Source organism: Dipodomys spectabilis, unplaced genomic scaffold, assembly GCF_019054845.1.
Source record: "Dipodomys spectabilis isolate Male_0828 unplaced genomic scaffold, ASM1905484v1 ptg000706l, whole genome shotgun sequence".
Taxonomy (NCBI): Eukaryota; Metazoa; Chordata; class Mammalia; order Rodentia; family Heteromyidae; genus Dipodomys; species Dipodomys spectabilis.
Window position 1 is genome coordinate 119,598 of NW_024871383.1, and position 22,727 is coordinate 142,324.

Consider the following 22,727-nt stretch of genomic DNA (forward strand, 5'->3'; position numbering starts at 1 on the left):
TCTCGGGAAGCTGAGGTGGCGAATTGTGAGTCCCAGGGTAGCTGGGACACAAAACATTACAAAGGCAGGGTATTGTTTTAGTTACCCATGTTTTCCCTGCCCAGGTTCTGCACACGTCTTACACAGATCCTGCCACCCCTTACTGTCTGTGCAGGGTTGGTTCTACGACTCCACCTGCATCCAGGTCTGAGAAAGTCCCAGTCTGCATGTACACGCACAGTGCTTGCATAGAACCTACACACACCTTTCCATATGCTCTTTTTGTGGTTGTTATTTGTGCAGGTACCAGGGTTAGAACTCATGGCCTTGTGTTCTCACTTGGCTTTCTTGTTCAAGGCAGATGTCCTCCTACCTGAGCCAGGCCTCCATCTAATTGGAGATGAAATCTTACAGACTTTTCTGCTTAGGCTGGTTTGGAACTGCAACCTTCCAGTTCTCAGCCTGCTGAGTAGCCAGGATTACAGACAGTAGCCATTGATACCTATCTTCTTTCCATATACATTAGATCATCTCTAGCTTACTTAAAATACCTAATGCAACATAAATGCTCTGTAGATAGTTGTTAAATTGTATTGTGTAGGTGTCAATGACAGAGAAGTCTATGCATGCTCTGTATAGATGTATTTTTGCAAATATTTTCAGTCTACACTTGGTTGACTCCCCACTTGAAGAACCTCTGGACACGGTATACATTTTATGTTCGTGTAAGTTTTATAATTTATTTCTCTTCTAAGTAAGGTCTTTTATTCCACTATGTTTCTCATTGTGTAAAGGTAAAACTTATTTTTTCCTTATAGAGTGATCTTATGCATTTTTCTTTTGACTTTTAAAATTTGTATGTGTACTAGGAGCTGAGCTTAGGGCCTCACACAGGCTGAGACAAGCATGCTGTCACGTGAGCCATACCCAGCACCTTTCAGCGGGTTTTTTGCTTGTCCACTAACTTTGCTCAGGCCGGCCTCTGAAGAAGCTGTGAGCATAGGTCTATAAACACACCAGCTTATTTGACATCCTTCAAGAATCTTTTTTTTTTTTTTTTTTTTTTACTGTGACACTGACTAACCTCTCATTTTAACTTACCTTCATTATATACAATTCTACAAATTATTGTTCTGACTTCCTTGGACCTAATACTAAATTTAAATTTGAACTGACCGTTTAAATTCCTGCTTCTTCTTTTCTGCCATTATTAAAACTGTCTTCAAAGATCTCATGCCAAAATCATAATGATCCTATAAAACAAAAGTTTTAAAAAAAATCTGTGTTTTTATAGGTTATGTAGGAAAAGTGAAACCACCTGAAAGTAATTGCACAAGACTATGAAGTGCTGGCTATCTATGCTGTGAAGGGAAAGAGCCATGTGATCCCAGGATGCTTGTTTGCCACTCCCGCTGCTGCCAATATCCCACCCGCCTGCACTGGAGTTCCTTAAAGCCTCTCTCCATCCATGTCTTTCCAGCTCTCCCTTAGGATATTAAAAAATTAGCTTACATTATTCGTAGAAGCAAGAGTTTCTTTGATCATGGTGTATATCTATCTTTTTAATATTTTATTGAATTCAGTTTTCAAGAGCTTCATTGAGGACTTTTGTAGGTTTTGATTTTGGCATCATTCTCTCCCTTATTATACAGGGAAGAGTTTGAGGAGTATTTGTGTTAGTTCTTCTATAAAGGTCTGATAGAATCTGACATTGGATCCATTTGGTTCTGGGCTTTCTCTTTGTTAGGAGACTACTGTTTCAACCTCAGTGCTTGTTATAGGTCTGTTAAAGTGGTGTATGTCTTTTTGGTTCAATTTTAGTAGGTTACATATGTCTAGGAATGCATCCATTTCTTTTACCTTTTCCAGTTTTTGTGAGTAAAGGTCTTCAAATTATTCTCTCATTATCCTATTTTTCGTGTCCTTATTTTCATCTCTAATTTTACTCATTTGGGTTAGTTAGATTGGCTAAAGTATTAACAATTTCATTTTTGAGACAAAGTTTTGATATCTTACCTGGGCTGACTTCAAACTCCAGGCTCAAACAATTCTCTTGAGCTTCTGGGAATACAGAGGCCTACCACTGTACCCCCCCCCCAAAATCTCTTTCTTATGTGCACCTGTCCTGGGGCTTGAAGTCAGGACTGGGTGCTGTACCTGAGGTTTTTGCTCAAAGCTAGCACTCTACCATTGGAACTACCGCTCCACTTCCAGCATTTTGGTGATGAATTGTAGGTAAGAGTTTCATAAGCTTTCATGGGCTGGGAAGGTAGCTCAGTGGTAGAGCACTTGGCTTGCATACCTGAGGCCCTGGGTTCGATTCCTCAGCACCACATAAGCAAAAAGAAAAAAAGCTGGAAGTGGAGCTGTGGCTCAAGTGGTAGAGCGCTAGCCTTGAGCTGAAGAGCTGAGGGACAGCGCCCAGGCCCAGAGTTCAGGCCCCACGACCGGACCCCCCCCTCCAAAAAAAAAGAGTTTCATAAGCTTTCTTATGAAAGCTTGTAAGAGGCTGGCTTTGAATCATGACCCTCAGAGCTCAGCCTCCTGAATAGCTAGAATTACAGGTGTGAGTCTGCCCAAATGCCTCATTCTCAAAAGGAAAGGTAAGAAGAGTATTAACAACTATCAGCATCTGAATTATCTGTGAACTGGAAAGAGAAATTTGGAGAATATTTTGAAAGTGTATATCTTTGGAGAAAGTAGATTCTCGATCCAAATCATTTTGGATTAGACATAAATTTTTGATTTGCAGAATGGTGATTCTCAAAGTGTGGGACTCAAATCAGTATCATTAGAAACAGCCAAGGGGTTCTTGAAACTGCACAGTTCCACATCAGACACAGAATTACAAACCTGCACTTGTGTTCTGACAAGTCCCCCAATTATTCTGCCATACAATAAAGCTGGAGAATATTGTTCTAGATGTGAAGTTACTTAAAGCTACAGGCGCATCATCACTCTCTAGATTCTCAAACGAAAGGCCTAGATGTTAACATTTTCAGATCTTGCGCTTGCCCTGCGCTGACTTCCTTTTCTCAGCTAGCTGACATTACGATGCGAACTACCACATCCAGATTGTTTGTTTTTTCCTTCAAACCGTGTGTTTTATTAAAATGAAGTATATCATGGGCTGGGAAGGTGGCTCAGTGGTAGAGTGCTTGCCTTGCATGCATGAAGCCCTGGGTTTGATTCCTCAGTACCACATAGCAGAAAAAGCCAGAAGTGACGCTGTGGCTCAAGTGGTAAAGCACTAGCCTTGAGCAAAAAAAGCTCAGGGACAGAGCACAGGCCCTGAGTTCAAGACCCAGGGCTGGCAAAAATAAAAAAAATTGAAATTAAAGCCAAGTCTATCTAAAAACATACAACTATAGGCTCATCATATTTTCAAATAAAGTTAGGTTTTATCAATGACTACAGTGTCTGCTTGTTTTCTGAGATAAGGTTTTGTTAACTTTTGCCCATGCTGGCATCAAGCCTCAATTCTCCCCTGTCTGGCCTCTGCTTAGCTGGGTTCACAGGAATGTGACACTATGTTCAAACAGCACCTTCAAATGGTTTGAGAAAGCCAGTTCCTTACCTGCTGTGAAAGCTGCTTGCTAGCTAACTCATAAAGATGAACTACCTTCCCAGAGAGTACTTTTGCAGACTTGAAGCCAAATGAAAATAGTATTACTTCAGTAATCATTTGGAAGTTAGGTGTCATCATTATTATAGGGCGGAACAATGATTTTAGGTTGTCTGGGAGCTCCACTCGACCACCATACCTTAAGAGCAAAGAAAATGTAACAAGGATAACAACATATAAACCCCTACTCTGAAATTTTTCAAATGAAGAACCACATAAGGTACTTTCCTCGCAAATAATTCTATTGGCTCTCTGTATGATCTTTATCTTAAAGTGAGTTCACAGAGTGGTTCACAGTGTATCTTTCATCTCATGGAGCACCCTGGAAAACCATACTTCTTCCCATGCTCTATCCCACAATTAATCACACCTCAGCTCCCAAGTTCCCTGGACTAATATGGCGTTCCATCAGCATTCAATAAGTTGACAAGTGAAGTGGCCTAATCGCACGGTGCCCCTGCCTGTCATCAGCTTTTCTGCCTGTGTCACCATGGTGATGAACAGCTGACCTCTTCCTTTCTTACTTGAGATGAAGAAATGGAAATGTCCCCTGGCCAGAGACCAACATATGAACAAGTGAAGAGCTGTTATGAAGTGCCGGTTCACAATGGGTGTGGGTACTGGGGGAGGTGTGAGGGGTCTGGAGGGTTTGGAAGTCAGGTACATGATGTCAGGTAATTCTGTCTATGATTAAAGTTTAAGAAAAGTGAGCTTATTCAACCACTCTGGAAAGCAGTGTGGGGGTTCCTCAAAAAACTACACATAGAGCTCCCCTATGACCCAGCAATCCCACTTCTGGAAATCTACCCAACTGTCCACAGACAAGGCCACACTAAACCCACCAGTACAACGGTTTTATCGCAGCATTATTTACCAGAACTAAGATATGGAACCAGGGGCTGGGAAGGTGGCTCAGTGGTAGAGCGCTTGCCTTGCATGCATGAGGCTTTGGGTTCGATTCCCCAGCACCACATAAGGAAAAAGAAAAAAGCCGGAAGTGGCGCTGTGGCTTAAGTGGTAGAGCGCTAGCCTTGAGTTGAAGAGCTGAGGGACAGCGCCCAGGCCCAGAGTTCAGGCCCCACGACTGGACCCCCCCCCCAAAAAAAAGATATGGAACCAACCCAGATGCCCCTCGGTAGATGAATGGATCAAGAAAATGTGGTACATATACACAACGGAATTCTGTGCTTCCATTGTTCCATTCATAAGAAAATGGAAAGGCTTGGAAAAAATTATATTAAGTGAAGTAAGCCAGACCCATAGAAAAGCAGGTCACATGATCTCCCTCCTCATCTGTAAGAACTAGAATATGCAGAAGATACTCTCAACAGGGGATCTCCAGATCCCAAATGATTAGTGCATTTTAGAAACATATTAACATGAACACCAACTTTCGCAAAAAGAAGAGGCTCTCATTAGCCCCTCTATATAGTTCATTCTTTTGCTCTATTGTTTTTCACCCCATGGTTTCCCTCATTTGCAATAATTAGTATACGGCTAGGATAATTTTATCAGATGAGCAGAAAAGCTCAAAAACTATGTGTTTTTTTTTGTTTTTTTTGGGGGGTCTGGTCGTGGGACCTGAACTCTGGGCCTGGCGCTGTCCCTCAGCTCTTCAGCTCAAGGCTAGCGTGCTCTACCACTTGAGCCACAGCGCCACTTCCGGCTTTTTTCTTTTTGCTTATGTGGTGCTGAGGAATCGAACCCAGGGCCTCAGGCATGCAAGGCAAGCGCTCTACCTCTGAGCCATCTTCCCAGCCCAAGCTCAAAAACTATGTACATATGACCATACAAGATGATGCTAAGTGAAACAAACCCCAAGATATGGACACCAGCAGTTCTTCTTAGTTGTTGTACTTAATGCCCTGGGAGACCGTTTTGTCTCCTTTGTATGTTCTCTCCCTATGGTATATCTCCTGTTGCCACTGGACTTGATAGTGGTGCCCTGCATCTTTGGGGAGGGAAGGGGAAGAGTGAGATGCTGTAGCAAGGACACAGGATGACCACTGCAACAATGATACCCCAAGACAGTAGACTGGAAACGAACTTCACAACTTTGGGGGGAGGAGGGAGTGAGGAGGTGCGGGAGGGATAGTGGGAGAACAACAAAGGAGGGAGTAACAATGCTCAACAAGAAATGCACACATTACCTTACTCATGTACTGTAACCCCAAGAAATGCACACATTACCTTACTCACGTAACTGTAACCCCTCCGTACAGCACCTTTATAACAAAATAAAAGTTAAAAAGCCCAGAACAGAAGATTTTCTAGAAGGAAAAACTACTCCAATGATACTCCAATCGTGGCGATGTATCATAATGCATCTATTCAAATGCATGAAACGTACGTCACGGGCAGTGACTCTGAGGTGTATTATTGACTTTGGACAATGGCGGGATAGTGGCAGGCTGTGGGTTGTGACAGGTTTGCTCCTGTGGTGGAAGACACCAGTAGTGAAGGAGGCTGGGGGAGCGTGAGTGCTCAGTTTTGTTATGAAACTGAAGTTGATCCCCAAAGTAAAGTTTGCTAAATAAAAATGATAAAAACCAAAACAAGGAAAGAACAGCCTTTCAGTCAGTGTCTGCCCCTTCCGCGTGCACTGGTACTCACCTAGGGTTCATGGTGATAAACACTGCACAGGACATGTTCATGCGTATTTCTCTTCCATCCAGCACAAATCTACAAGACATTACAGTATTCACCACTAAAATGAATTGCTTATCTAGGCCAAAGTCTGTGATCTGTAGCAGATTTAATTCAAACAGTAAACACTAGAAAAAACAGTGGTGAGACAAAACAAAGGGCCCATGCTGAGCAACGAGGTGACCTCTGCTGGCACGCACATGTGTGCAGTCCCCTCGAAAGGCGTTGAAAGGGTCTGGAAGACCCTTCTTAACACTAGAAGGTTCCATCTGGACAGATGACACAGGCAAGAATGAGGGAAAATGTTGGGGAGAACAGACACAAGAAGGGGAGCAGCTCCCGGTTCCATCTTCAGATAAATACAGCATGGCTACCACATCACCCTTTCCCTAGGTACAAAACCTCAGACAACCGTGAAATAAACCCCTGGCTGAATACTGGCACCATGACTGGCTTCTTAGATGACTGCTACCAAAGATGACGGTGAAAACACGAGAGGAAGGACAGCCAGGGCAGAGCCTGGGGATCCATGGCAAGCACGACGAAGTTTTGTAGCGGCTGAGGCACACACTTGAATGGTGTGATCTGGTTGCTGCAGGGCCAGTTTCATCTACAGGTGTGCACAGCCTACTGACAGAGGCTTTAAAGAGTAAAATGACAAGCTACACCTATTTCCATGAATTAGAAATGTTTCATAAAAACTGAAACCCACAAATCCATAAAGTAAATCATGTGAATTACTGTTTATCTCAGAGAGTAACATCTTGTTTGTATTACTCAATTTACATATATTGTTACTGCAGGTTTTCTTTTTCAATGAAAGCATCTTAATTTAGAGCAACAAGACAAGAAGGGTTTCAGGGGATATTTGCTAGCTATACATCCGATGAGAATCTAATAACCTGAATATACAAAGAGCTAAAAAAATCCTAAAGCCTCAGAGGAACCAATAAGTAAGTAGGCAAAGAAGCTAAACAGACCTTCCCAGTAGCAGGAGAACAAAATGGTCACAAACCCATACAGAATGTTCATCATCCCTGGCCATAAGAGAAGTGCAAATGAAAACCACACTGAGATTCATCTCACTCCAGTTAAGAGCGGCCATTATCAAGAATACATACAGCAACAAGTGCTGGTGACTATGAAAGAAAAAGGCAGCCCAATGCACCGTTGGTGGGGCGTGCGCCAGAGCAACCACTGTGGACACCCGGATAGAGTCCTCAAAAAGCCAAACACAGAGCGGTCCTAACACCCAGCAGTACCACTCTTAAACTGCATTCCACAATGCAAGAAAGGCACCTCCCTGAACACACCCACCTTCATCACAGCACGGCTCACACAGACAAGGTACAGAATAGCCCAGGTGCTTCACAGTGGATGACAGGATTTTAAAAAAGTGACACAGACACAACATGGAATTTTACACAGCTATTAGAAAAAATGAAATTATGGCCGGGCGCACGCCTGTAATCCTAGCTACTCAGGAGGCTGAGATCTGAGGATCGCGGTTCAAAGCCAGCCCGGGCAGGAGAGACCATGAGACTCCTATCTCCAATAAACCACCAGAAAACCGGAAGTGGTGCTGTAGCTCAATTGTAGAGCGCTCGCCTTGAGCTGAAGAGCTGAGGGACAGCGCCCAGAGTTCAAGCCCCACGACCGACAAAAAAAAAAAAAAATGAAATTATGTTATTTTCAGGGAAACAGATGGACCTGGATAGTATACTGAGCAAATAAGCCAGGCCTAGAGAGATAAATGACATATGCCTTCTCTCCTATGTGGGTCTTAGAGCCAGAACACAAACTCCCCACATGATCATACATAAGAGGCATGTTTTCATATGCTTTTCACTGGCCAAAAAAAAATAAATAAATAAAGAAGAGAGAGTAGCTGACATATATTTGCATCCTTGATCTGGCAGGCAGCTCCAGAGAGTGTGTTAAAACCTAGCTGGGTGTCAGACACCTTTAAGTTCATGGGAAAGCAGCACCAACCAGCGGAGTCGGTAACCATGGGCATGAGGCTCCAGGCATGCCCAGGATGCAGAGTCCAGCTCTGTGCTGCAGATGTTGGAGTGCAAGCCTGCTTTCAGCGTGGCCTGCCCAGTCCCCACCACAGACATGCTGCGTGCTAACACATCCCCAAGGTCACTTCAATGACGCACACTCTCTTTCACCTTGCTGTTTGGAAAACAGATTTTCACAAAACTCAGAGCAGAGAAACACATAGAAGATCACGTGGTTTAAACACAACTGATGATTATGCAGGACAAGCTTCTCCACATTAAGTGACTTGTGCAAAAATTTAGTTTTGACTTTTGAATAAAATTTTTTTTCTGTGCACCAGTACTGGGACTTGAACTCAGGGCCTCAAACTCTTGCTTAGCTTTTTTGCTTAAGGATGATATTCTACCATACATCCATTTCTGGCTTTTTGCTGCTTAATTGAAGACAAGAGTTTCTTTGATTTGGCTGCCTAACCTGGCTTTGAACTTGATCCTCAGATCTCAGCCTCCTGAATAACCAGGATTACAGGCATGAGCCACTGGTACTGGCTAATTTTTTGAATTATGATTTATTGTTTTTCTGACCATACTTGGTCAGAGTCATATGTAATAAATCCATGAATAAGGCAAAGTTCCTGTAAACTTTTCATATCATTTGCCAAGAAATACTCAAACATTCCATTTGATACATGCTTTAAAAATGAATAAGCAAGCCAGGCACCAATGGCTCATACCTATAATCCTGGCTATTCAGGAGGCTGAGATCTGAGGATCGTGGTTCAAAGCCAGCCAGGGCAGAAAACTCTGTGAGACTCTTATCTCCAATAAACCACTAGAAAACTGGAAGTGGCGCTGTGGCTCAAGCGGTAGAGCGCTCGCCTTGAGCTGAAGAGCACAGGGACAGCGCCCAGGCCCGGAGTTCAAGCCCCACGACCGACAAAAAAAAATAAAAATAAAAATAAAAATAGTCTTGCCCATGTAATTGTAATCCCTCTGTATGGTATTTTCACAATAAAAAATAATAAATGAAAATGAATAAACATAAAGCCCCAAAGACCCAAACACTTACAGAAGAAAAACAACATTAATTAAACAACAATACCTGATGGAATAGTTGTCTTTTGCTGCCTTGATTTCCAGGATCTGAGAGGCAATGACGGAGAGGACTTCCACATCAATTAGGTTGAATTCATCAAAACAGCACCAGGCTCCTGACTGAACCAAGCCAAAGAAGAATTTTCCCAGTACCTGAAAACAAACAAACAAGCAAATAAACAACACACAACCAAAAAGTTGAATCTCAGTCGGTCATCATCGCCGCAGCCATCACAGCCACTGCAGCCGCGCTCCGGCCGCCGCACTCCGGGCAGCTGCGCGGGCAAGCATCCCCTAGCTAACCCTCCAGGTGGGCACCATGGCTGAGAAGTCTGACTGCCACTATTGCAGAGATCCCTTGCAGGGAAAGACGTATGTGGAGAAGGATGGCCATCACTGCTGCCCGAAGTGCTTTGGCAAGTTCTGTGCCAGCACCTGTGTGGAATGCCGCAAGCCCATCGGCCAGACTCCAAGGAAGTGCACTACAAGAACTGCTTCTGGCATGACTCTTGCTTCTGCTGTGCCAAGTGCTTTCACCCTTTGGCCAGTGAGACCTTTGTGGCCAAGGACAGCAATATTCTGTGCAACAAGTGTGCCACTTGTGGGAAGACAACCCTAGGTGCAAAGGGTGCTTCAAGCCCTGGTGGCAGGAGACCAGAACGTGTAGTACAAGGGCCTCATGTGGCACAAAGACTGCTTCACGTGCAGCAACTGCAAGCAAGTCATCGGGACTGGAAGCTTCTTCCCAAAAGGGGAGGACTTCTACTGTGTGACTTGCCATGAGACCAAGTTTGCCAAGCACTGCGTGAAGTGCAACAAGGCCATCACATGTGGAGGAATCACTTACCAGGATCAGCCCTGGCATGCCGATTGCTGTGTGTGTGTTACCTGCTCTAAGAAGCTGGCTGGGCAGCTTTTCACCTCTGTGGAGGACCAGTATTACTGCATGGATTGCTACAAGAACTTTGTGGCCAAGAAGTGTGCTGGATGCAAGAACCCCATCACTGGGTTTGGTAAAGGCTCCAGTGTGGTGGCCTATGAAGGACAATCCTGGCACAACTTTTGCTTCCACTGCAAAAAATGCTCCGTGAATCTGGCCAACAAGGATTTGTTTTTCATGGGGAACAGGTGTATTGCCCCGATTGTGCCAAAAGGCTGTAAATTGATGGGGGCGTTGGTTCTGTGAAACGGAATTTCAGTCATGTTTTTTTTTGGTGCCCTGTTCTTTTCTCTGCCCCACACCATTGATAGGGGAAGAGTGGTTTTGCACCTCTTTAAACTTCTCCCTTCTGTCCTTTCTATTGTTTTGCAGTGTTGCTCAAATAAGGACAAACAGTGATTGCATTAGGATTTAGCAACAAGCATCCTTGCAGCAAAGTTAATTTCTCTACCGCTGCAATGAGCAAACAAAAACTTAGAACTGACTTTTCTGCATGTTTATCATAAAGCAGAAAAGTGTTAACCATTTAGCCACCTTGTGATGTAAGCAGGAAACATAAGCGATAAAGCTCCTACTGAGCTGCCTTTCCAGGCTCAGCTGGGGCCCGCCATGTAGTCAGTCATACGGCCTGCAAGAGTCGCAGCGGCTGCTGCAGCTCACGGCTCACGCTCTTTGGTGAGCAGAAAAAGAACTTGCTGGAATGCATGGTTTAACTTCCTCCTCAAAACTCTGACCCTCCTTCTATTCTTTTGTGATCTCACCTGACTAACATTGAATTTCCAGAAAGTTAACATTTGAACTTTGCTGTTAAGTTTCCTCTCTACTAACGTCCAATAACCCCCCCCCCCCCCCGCAGTGGCATGTTTTCTGAGCGTTCCCACTTTAAAGTACAGAATATATAGGTGACTGGGAAGGTGTATATGCCTACCTGAGAAAATGAACCTGTTTCAGAGCCACATTGTTACAGTGGAAGCTTGACAAAACTCACCCTTCCGTCCTTTTTATTTCTTTTCAATGGCATTTTGTTTGAATAGTAAAAATAGTTTACAGGTTTGGAAACTTGCATGACATGGAGCCCCCTCAGATGTCACTGCAGTTTGGAGATTCATCCTATAGAAGTGAGGGACCGTAAACCTCTTAGGGGTAGTTTAAGCAGGCACCAGACTGCGTCAATGTGAATATCACATTTCAAAACCATGACAAGTGAAATCCCTTTGTAAAATAAAAGTTGTTGGCTCTTTGTCCATGTGTTCAAGAGGACTACGAAGTCCCTTCTCTTGTGATTCCTAGGAGGTTTCCTAGAGAGCTTAGCTCTCTCTGGGGAAGTGGAGCAGCCGCTCGCCTCACAGTTTGCTTCCCTGAAATTGTGGGATCACCTACTTATTGTATTCTCCATGATTACATTACATATATAATGAGAAAATAAAGTAAACATGTAAGGATAATACTTCTTGTAGAAGTGGTTGTAGACACCGATGCTTCATTTCTGCATTCTGTCATTAGCTGTTATCATCTAATGTTTCAGTGTACCCTTACAGAAATAAAGCAGCATAGAAAGAAAAAAATGCTCATCATGGAAATTATTTTAAAGTAAGCTCACACTTTCTGACTGGGAAATTATTTTAAAGTAAGCTCACACTTTCTGACTGGGAAATTATTCTAAAGTAAGCTGACACTTTCTGACTGGGAAATTATTCTAAAGTAAGCTGACACTTTCTGACTGGGGTTAAAGCTGTGAGCACTCTTCCCATCGTGTGCCCAGCCAGAGCCTCCTGCCCATGCTCCGCAGGCGTGCCTGTGGCCGCCTGGACCCGAGGACCACTAGTCTGCCTGCCTCAGTGAAAGCTGCACACCAAGAGAGCTGGGTCTCAGCAGTGGGGATGAAGTGGCACATGGTGGGAGAGTTCAGGGACAGTAGGGCTGCAGTGGCAACTCCACTGCAGGACAGAAGGGACACACAGTGAGGACACAGCAAAGACAGCTGGGACACTGTGGACAGCCAGGCCTCGGCGGGCACACACTGGGACACTGTGGACAGCCAGGCCTCGGCGGGCACACACTGGGACACTGTGGACAGCCAGGCCTCGGCGGGCACACACTGGGACGGACACTGTGGACTGCCAGGCCTCGGCGGGCACACACTGGGACGGCCACTGTGGACAGCCAGGCCTCGGCGGGCACACACTGGGACACTGTGGACAGCCAGGCCTCGGCGGGCACACACTGGGACGGACACTGTGGACTGCCAGGCCTCGGCGGGCACACACTGGGACACTGTGGACAGCCAGGCCTCGGCGGGCACACACTGGGACGGACACTGTGGACTGCCAGGCCTCGGCGGGCACACACTGGGACGGACACTGTGGACAGCCAGGCCTCGGCGGGCACACACTGGGACACTGTGGACAGCCAGGCCTCAGCGGGCACACACTGGGACACTGTGGACAGCCAGGCCTCGGCGGGCACACACTGGGACACTGTGGACTGCCAGGCCTCGGCGGGCACACACTGGGACACTGTGGACAGCCAGGCCTCGGCGGGCACACACTGGGACACTGTGGACAGCCAGGCCTCGGCGGGCACACACTGGGACACTGGGGACAATCAGGCGGCAGCTCCGCCTCTTCTTTCTCATCCACCCAACTCTTCTCCTCCCCCTCTTTCTTCCCCTCCTCCTCTTTCTTCTCCTTCTCCTCTTCCTTTGTTTTCTCTTTTCTGTGTTCAGTCTGCTTTTTTCTTTCTTCTGACACCTGCATGCCCACCACACCAGGGAGGAGACACAGACTGACAACTCTGGGTCAGAAGGACTGGAAAATGAACGAGAATCTGACACAGACAGTACCAGCTCCACCACCTGCAGACACCTCTCTCAGAGAGCCCCAAGGAGGCAGTGGACAAAGGACTTCACACCTCTCCCTCCTTGGGGGAAATGCCACAGGGACTCGAGGAAGAACAGTGCTGACCACCACCACCAGCTCTGTTTACTCTCACCTCCCCACTTCCATCATGACTCCACTGGACAGCCTCTACAAACCTCAACCCAGATGTGTAAACCATGATGAAACATCACAAATTCCTGAACAAACAAGACAAGAGGCCACTCTCAAAATCTAAAAACCACACAGGGAAGACTTAAATGAGAGTGAAGAAGAGATGGTAAACAAAAGAATCATCAAAGCAATGATGAGAGAAATGGCCAATGAAATAAAAGAACAGATACATGAACCACTAGAGCACCAAAGAGAAAATGGACAAGAAGATTTAATTATGAAGAAAATGCAGCACATGAGAAAGGGGGCCATCAAGGAGACAGAAACTATGAAAACTTCCATGAAGGGCAAGAGAAACAGCATCACTAAAGAGCTTGGAACCAGGAGGAGCTCTGTCACCTAGTACAAACCGCAGCTGAAGGCACAGGCCACAGAGCAAAACAGGTTGAAAAGAGGGCGTCAGGAGTTGAAGATAAAGCAGAGGAATTAGAACTGTCAAAGGCATTGAAAACACTGAACATGCCAAAGGGACATTCAAGAATTAGCAGATTTGGCCAAAGATCAAATCTACATATAATCGCAATAGATGAGGGAGAAGAATTCAGAACAGAAGGCCTTGAGAACCCATTCAACAAAATAATAACAGAAAACATCCCCAAGTTAAAGAAAGATAATCTTACTCACATGACAGAGGCATACAGAACTCCAAGCAGACAAGACCAGAAAAAAAAAAAGACTCCTAGACACATTCTTGTAAAGACTCTGGACTTAAACAGGGAATTACTTTTAAAGGCAGCAAAATTAAAGCAAGAACTTTATTACAATGGAAAGAAGATTGGAATAACTGCAGATTTCTCAACACACACTCCGAATGCAGGAGAGCCTGCAGTAGTATATAACTCATCTCTCAATGGCAACAGCTGCCAATCTAAACTAGTGTGCCCAGGGAAGCTGCTGTCCACAGCCGTCTGGCATCTGACAAAGGAGCCAAAGATGCCTCTTTAATAATTGTTGGAAAACTGGACCTCCCTATGTAGAAAACTGAAATTGGATCCATTTGTCATCTTGCCCTATGATCAAATCAATGACAGTCCTGAAACTTTGAAACTACTACAAGATGAAGTTGGAGACTATTACAATTTATAGGCATAGGCAGGAACTTTTTAAAGAGAGTCCCAGGGTCACAGCAAATAGGATAGGGACGATATAAGGCTAAAAAAATTCTGCACACCAAAGGACATCGTTACTAAGCTAAAAAGATAGCCTACAGAGTGGGAGAAAATCTTTGCCATCTATACATGTGACAAGGATCTAATATTCAAAATATAAGAAGACCTTAAGAAACTCCCCCCCAATTAATAACTCAATCAATAAAAGGGCAAGAGTTGGGGGGAGGGAAAGTGGGAGAAAAAAAAGTGGGAGAGGAGAAATGGGGGAGAATGAAGGAAGGGGTGACATTGTCAAGAAGCACTGTACTCATACCCTGACTTATGGAATGTAACCCCTTTGTACAACTACTTAATAATAACAATAAAAAAATGAAAGAAACAAAAGTCAACAAGCAAAATGACATATCTTTGGGCTGAATATAGGTTAAGAAGCCATCAATTTTATCAGATGTATATAACAGAAAAGAAAAGAAAACATAAAAGAGAAAAACCACCAGACCTGGATGAGCACACAAGCTGAGTTCTCACTCGGGCAGCAGGCCAGATTTTGTCTTTATTTGTTCACCATGGGTGTTTTACTTGTGCTTTGCAAAATAAGTCACAGGGCTGAAGATACTGCTAAGTGGGTGAGCTCCTGCCATATTTGGGTATTAATCATAAAAAATTTCCTTCCTTCAATAATTTTTTCAGTAAGTAAATATTTAGAGTGACCTAAAGACTGAAAACTATTGTTTTAAGTAGTTCAGCTGAACTAAAAGTTAGCTAATATTCTGTTTCTATTACACTCTAGGTTTCTATTTTACTCTATTAGCTTCAAACAGTGATACTGTTTTTAGTTCTCTCAATACTTAATATCTCTTTAATACTTAATATTAAGAAGTATTAAGCTAATACTCTTAATATTTAACATAGTTTTTCATTCTGAAATGAATTGTTTTATGTGTATGTTTTCCCCCAGAGATTTATATCTAAGAATTACCTTATAATCCAAGTCTTCAAAACAGCTGAACACTACACAGTGTTTACCTAAGGCCTGGGAAACAAAAATGTTAATCTTACTATAGTTCTTTAATCATGACAGCAAACAAAAACATTAAATGTTCCAGAGCAATAAAATGTCTGTTAAACTCTTGAGAAAAGTTTTGCAATCAAATACCAAATCAGTTTCACCAAATTCAATATAGTACAAAAATACATATACTGTTACTGACAGTTGATCAGTTCCTACCTGTTAGGACCTCAGCCCCTCCCTGCCCCGAGTCTTCCCCCCCCTTCCCCCCTCCCCCCGCCCACCCCATAGCTGGCCACTCCCTATCTCCCCCAGACCCACATACCTCACTTCCGCCCTCACCTCTCCCAGACCTACCTTCGACTTGTATAGGGGCAGACACCCCTCTAATAAACCTTATAAGAATCTTTCTCCTCTGCCTGCCTGCCTCTGTGTGGTTCCCTGGGATGGTCCCGAAGGATCCTTTTAGTACCAAATCTTTACTCAAATCTTCAGTTTAAAAAAAAGAAAAAGAGCTGGGTGTTGGTGTCTCACACCTGTAATCCTAGCTACTCAGGAGGCTGAGAGATGAGGATCATGGTTTGAAGCCAGCCTGGGTAGGAAAGTCCGTGAGACTTATCTCCAATTAACTACCAGAAAATCAGAAGTAGTACCGTGGCTCTAAGTGGTAGAGTGAAAACCTTGAGCAAAAAAGGACAGAGACAGTGCTCAGGTCCTGAATTCAAGCCCAGGAATGGAAAAAAATAATCATACTAGAGTCACAAACTATACTTTCTGCTTCTATCAGTCACCTGCTCTCCATACAAATGATGTTCACCCTTCATGTGCCAGGCAGTTCACATAGTAATATTCCACACAAATACAAAGCAAATGTCCTCTCATTGAGACCCCAAGTCCTCCATCCAACAGGAATTCAAAGCTCAATCGCTGAAGCCTGGTGCACATCTGTAATCCCAGTGACTTGGGAAGTGGACACAGGGTGAGCTCAAGCTCTAAGACCAGCTTGGGCAAAATTGGTGTGACCCTAGCTCATTCCTCCCTCAAAGAAAAAAAATATTGGGAATATGGCTTAATTGGTATAGCACTTGCCAAGCACGTATAAAGCCCTGGATCCAATCCCCAGTATTACACAAACACACACACACACACACACACACACACACACACACACACACACACACACGCGCGCACACAAATGGATGAGTTGTGTGACCTAATGAAGGTACTTGCTAAATGCAATAAACTGTAGGAATAGTGCAAGTTAAATTTTGTGGAACAGGATAAAAATTAAAGAAGAAGCTTTACTTTGGACACAAAAGCCACTTACCTTAGCCAGATCTTTAACAGTTTCCGTTTTTCCTGTTCCAGCAGGGCCAGCAGTGCAGCCACCTAGGTTCAGGCTCAGTGCTCCCAAGAATGTCAGCCAGCACCTGTCCGTGAGGGGTGTGATGACCAGCCTTGGGGTACACCCCAAGTACTCGTATCCATAAGTAAAACTGGTGTTGCCTTGCATAATGTAACACAGCTTTTGTTTTTCATTCCATTTATACTGCAAATGTCTGAAAGCAAAATATTTGAATGCTCATATATTATCTGGGTAACATTACTTTTTTCACACAAATAAATCTAATAGAGTTTAAAAATGGGGAATTTATAAAAAAACAAACAGAAGTCAAAATGTTAACACAAATGAGATGTGATATAAAATTCACCAGTATATGACTATAAACATATGGGCTACTTTGTTTGATGTCAACCCCAAAGAAGGATTTATGAGGGTCACCTCCTATTTGAAGGTACTATATAGCCCACTAGTTTCCAATAGGAATGTGATCAAACATATTGTTCATTACAATTTAATTCTTACGAGGGAACTGAGAAATAGTTATTTAAGAATCAAAAACCTGGGCTTGGGGCTGGGGGCTGAGGGCTGATGCCTACATAATCCTAGCTACTGAGGAGGCTGAGATCTGAGGATCATAGCTTGAAGCCAGCTGTGGCAGGAAAATTCATGAGACTCATCTCCAATTAATCACAGATAAAGCCAGAAGTGGCACTATGGCTCTAGTGGTAGAGTGCTAGCTAGTCTTGAGGAAAAGAAGCTAGGGACAGCACCCAGGGCCAAGGGGGAAAAACAAGTAAAAAACAAAACAAAACAAAACCCTGCACTTTGGACCTATCCTGTGAACATTGTGACTTGTGTAGCTGAGGATAAGTGTTCTCAAGGCTCTGAGTGCAGTCCGAGAACCACAGGTGGTTTTATGAAAATTCATGCTTGACTGCTTTATGTGCCCACCAGTACCAATTCATTTTCAAACACATGTAAAAGATTATTTTGAAAGGAATTATCTTTAAATAGTTGTACAGCAGGTTTTCAATGCAACCTGTCAGATTGTGAGTGTAGTGCACCTCTGGCCAACGTCACCTCTGTCATTGCTTTCCCCATCTCTTCCAACCCTACCCTTTCCCTAAGTTCACCTAGTTCAATTTTCACACATATACATTGAATATTACGACTGCTTCCTCCCACCCTTCCCTCTCTATTTGCAAGGACCATGTTTGGAATATATTTTACACTTGATTGTTTTAGTAATTAACACAACGTCATAGGAAAAATCACGTGTCTACGTTTCAGTGCGGTTAGAGGTTCAGGTAGTGCCATGCACCCCACTGAAGGCCTGGCCCAGCACGGATCCCCTCTGCCCCTTCTCCTTCCACCTGCGGTGTGTTGTCATGGAGTCTCTTATACATCTTCACAGACCATTGTGAGGGCCTGTTCCTCTCTGGGGTAACAGGGAAGATTATAAAGAAATCTTAAAAAAAACACACACAAACTTCTAAACAAAAGTTAAAATAAAAGTCTTTTAAAATGTGTGCACTGCAACCTTGCAAAGGTAAAAATAATCATCAGCAAAAACAGATGACAACCTTTAGAAAGAAATAAAAATGTGAAATCTCACATGTAAGCTAAGACTAATGCTCCACCACAGGCAGCCTCTCTTCTCCTATGTCTTCATATCTCCACAAGGAGCACAGGAGGTACTGGCCAGGGAGCTGGCTAGACGTCTTCTCGGACTTGTTTTGAGAGTTGATACCACGGGGAAATTAAAAAATGTTCCTCGGATGAGTGGCAAAAAGAACACCATCAGATTAGAAACACAAAGTGCGAAGACGTGAAAGTGATAGAGGGAGGAGAGAAGAGGTAAAGGCGGCAGTGCAGGAATGTGGTACAAGGGGGCGACTTGCTTTGAATTTTGGCAAACTCCTGAAAATTACAAGTTGATATTTACCACGTTTGAAGCAGAGAATTTATTTACCTAATGATGCTTATGAGAGGTTATTACACATAGTTTATCTCCCTACCTTGACCACTCAAAATCCTCTGCATTGAATATATTTTTAAGTAGTAAATCCATCACAATATCTCTGCTGTGAACGTAGTGGGTAAGCAATGCTTCCAGCACAGTTTTTGTTCGAGAATTACTAGTATTCAACCCAATCAGCTCTGCAACTTCTTTCAGATGCCAAATCACAGCAACATGGACTTTCTCCAACTCTTCTCTTGGATTAGAACTCACAAAGCTTCTGATACAATCATTATGAAACATGATCTGGCCCTGAAAAAGGCAAATGAGTCGAAATACATTTCATTTTAAATTAAAAAACTTTTTTTTTTTTTGTCGGTCGTGGGGCTTGAACTCTGGGCCTGGGCGCTGTCCCTCAGCTCTTCAGCTCAAGGTGAGCACTCTACCACTTGAGCTACAGCGCCACTTCCGGTTTTCTGGTGGTTTATTGGAGATAGGAGTCTCACGGTCTCTCCTGCCCGGGCTGGCTTTGAACCGCGATCCTCAGATCTCAGCCTCCTGAGTAGCTAGGATTACAGGCGTGAGCCACCAGCGCCTGGCTAAATTAAAACACTTTTATGAAGTACATGTGACATTTGTATAATGTATACTTGCGTGTGTGTGTGTAAAGGAGAGAGCTTGAACATATATATTTGAAGACTAATTGAAATCCAGTCAATGCTTTTACTGGATGGGGTGTGGAGAGACTTTTTCCTTTATGCCACGGAACTGCTGTTACTTAAAGCCATTCTTCAAGAATGGCCACGGTGAGAGAGACTGTGAGACGGGTTTTAAATTTTTTATTTGCTTATTTATTTAAAGAATAGTGATACTATTTTGTGTCAGTGGACACTGAAATTCTCACAGTGGCCAATGCATAAAAACACCCCCTGGTATGTACTCCTGCAGAGGTCTTTACATCTCCTAAGAGACAGCTCCTCTGTCTGTGTGCCACACACAGACAGTGGTTCAAGACAAAGGGAAGTGGTAAACTATTCCTGGAAAGATGAATCAGCATCAGTAGGGCACATTCCGTGAAGTACTTCTGGAAATAGAATGCCAGTTTCTTATTGTTAGACATGTTTGGAACACCAGGAATCTGGGGAAGACCCCTTTCTAATGCAGCTTTGATTAGTAGAATTTACTAGAGAAATATGGAGATCAACTCATCATTATTTTTGTCATCTTTGTACAGAACTGCTTAAAGAAGTCTTTCAGATGAAGATGGGATTTGTTCAGGCGAATGGACTAAGTAGTATAAAGGACAAAGAGATTTAACAGGAATAATTTCTGCCTACAGGTCCAGATTAACTTAGAAAACTTGAATTGTAGTAGATCAAGCTAAAGTAAGAAGATGTGAAATTATTCTTACTTCATTTTTTAATTTTTGTTACCAGTACTAGAAATCAGGCCCATGCACTTGTCCACTCAGCTTTACTCGGCCCTAACAGTTAAGTCATGCCCCCAGCCTGGCTTTTGCTAGTCATTTTTGGAGATGGAGTCTCAGGGACTTTTCTGTTTGGGCTGATAGTAGCCATGATCCTCTAGATCTCAGCCTTCTAAGTAGCTAGGGTTTCAAGCATGAGACACTGGAGCCTTGGTGTGAACTTATTTTTCAATGAGCTAGAAATCCATATTTAAAAAATACTTGCTAGTAGCAACTTGTGGCAACATGGTTTCTACTATTACCACTCCAGAAAAACTATTTTTAATTAGAGGTAGAGCTCAAGAGGCTTTAGCAAGCTTGAGGCCAAGTAAAACCCCACTAAAAACAAAAAATGAAGGAACAAGCGCAGTCTTATGCCTGTAATCCCAGCTACTTAGGAGGTGCTGATCAGGTGAATCATGGTTTGAGAACAGCCCAGGCAAAAGGAAAAATATGTTTGTAAAAATCCTATCTCAAAAAGTAAGTTCAGGGTTGTGGTTCACAGCTGTGACCTCAACGATGTGTGAGGTATAGGTAGGGCAATCGCATAGCAAACACAAGTCCCTAAGTTCTAGCCCCAGCAGTACCAAAAGACAAAACACAAACCAAAACCAAACCCTACTCTCATAATGAGCTTCATGACTAACAGGTTATGACGATCTTTGGAACTCTCTAGAGCTTTTAAAAATTATGACCACCTCATTTTTTAAATAAGCAATTCTTTCTAGGGAAAGGTCAAAGAAATGAACAGAAAGTGTGTCTTCCTTCAGCTCCAAGACAACTCTCATCCAACTCTCCTCCCTCCTGCCTTCCTCCACCTCCTCACCTCCTCATTTGCCCCCTCCCTCCTCCCCTGCCTTCCTCCACCTCCTCACCTCCTCATTTGCCCCCTCCCTTCTCCCCTGCCTTCCTCCACCTCCTCACCTCCTCATTTGCCCCCTCTCTCCTCCCCTGCCTTCCTTCACCTCCTCACCTCCTCATTTGCCCCCTCCCTCCTCCCCTGCCTTCCTCCACCTCCTCACCTCCTCATTTGCTCCCTCCTCCCCTGCCTTCCTCCACCTCCTCACCTCCTCATTTGCCCCCTCTCTCCTCCCCTGCCTTCCTCCACCTCCTCACCTCCTCATTTGCCCCCTCCCTCCTCCCCTGCCTTCCTTCACCTCCTCACCTCCTCATTTGCTCTCTCCCTCCTCCCCTGCCTTCCTCCACCTCCTCACCTCCTCATTTGCCCCCTCCCTCCTCCCCTGCCTTCCTCCACCTCCTCACCTCCTCATTTGCTTTCTCCTCCCCTGACTTCCTCCACCTCCTCACCTCCTCATTTGCTTTCTCCTCTCCTGACTTCCTCCACCTCCTCACCTCCTCATTTGCCCCCTCCCTCCTCCCCTGCCTTCCTCCACCTCCTCACCTCCTCATTTGCCCCCTCCCTCCTCCCCTGCCTTCCTCCACCTCCTCACCTCCTCATTTGCTCCTTGGCATTCTTGTTTTTCTTGTTCATTTCTCCCTGTGGCTTTCCTTTTGTCCACTCATTAAATATTGCTGTTCCTTGGGCTCTTTCCTTACACTTACTTTATACATTCTGCTTGGAAGCCCTATAATTCCTCTAGCTTCATCAAAACAACTGCCAATTCAGACTTTCTGGACATCACCCAAAATTTCCCTCTCATTCTCTTTTAGTCTCTAGGAAAACTAATATTGCAAATATGTGTGCAGAATCAAGTGGGCAGGTTACATAATGACTTCACACCGAGAGGCCCCACGGCAATCCCAAGAACTGGCGGCCATGTCACCTGTGAGCACCGAGGACTGAGGGGGAGGGCTATTCTGGATTATTTAAATGAGTTCAATCTAATCACGTGTGTTCTTAAAACTGGAAAACATGTTCTACCTTTGAGTTGGAAGAAGGCCAGAGAGAAGCAACCGTGCCGGCTTTGAAGATAAGCACAGGAATAATGAGACAGAAAGCCCAGAGACACCGGACATTCTGGTCTCAGTGCAGAAGACCTGATGAAGCCTTCTGACGCCATGACCTCAGTGTGGGGACCCCACACTGTCTTCTAACCCACAGAGCTCTACAATGACATTATCTACACCTGTCAATTCAGACTAATGGCGTCTTATTTTTAATGTATTTCCAAGTAAGCGACAAGTATTAGTACTCTTCATAATGGCTCCTTTGCCAGGTCTTGGTTTTATCGATGGAGCCACACACTGAACTCTCCTCCACACACTCAGAGCAGCATGACTTACCACCGTGAGCACCACCTGTCCTGGATGAGACACCGCCCACAGGGAAAAATCCTGCTGCATCCAGTCTTCAACCCCTTGACTCACAAACCTACAAACAAAAACGTATTTGCATTATCTGAGTCTAACCAGTGGCCACAGCCATTGAGTGACAGCTGACTGCTTTGTTCACCTGTCTGTGCAGACTGCAAATCCTTTATGTGGCTCCTACCACGTTCTACTTAGTCATTCACTCTCTGAGGTAGTAAAAGTACATACTA

General features: G+C 44.1%; 1 protein-coding gene and 1 pseudogene across 1 annotated transcript in view; one reads left to right on the forward strand and one right to left on the reverse strand.

Annotated features, from left to right (window-relative positions):
- Dnah14 (dynein axonemal heavy chain 14) overlaps positions 1-22,727 on the reverse strand; it is a gene marked incomplete at its 3' end in the record, with an annotated part of 195,772 nt that overhangs the window by 112,459 nt on the left and 60,586 nt on the right. Inside the window, 8 exon segments of the mRNA XM_042672409.1 lie at positions 1,156-1,232; positions 3,557-3,743; positions 6,218-6,286; positions 9,356-9,501; positions 15,427-15,480; positions 16,784-17,015; positions 18,820-19,073; positions 22,471-22,558. Of these exon segments, the coding sequence (XP_042528343.1) occupies positions 1,156-1,232; positions 3,557-3,743; positions 6,218-6,286; positions 9,356-9,501; positions 15,427-15,480; positions 16,784-17,015; positions 18,820-19,073; positions 22,471-22,558 (1,107 nt within the window).
- LOC122101918 lies at positions 9,662-10,745 on the forward strand (annotated as a pseudogene).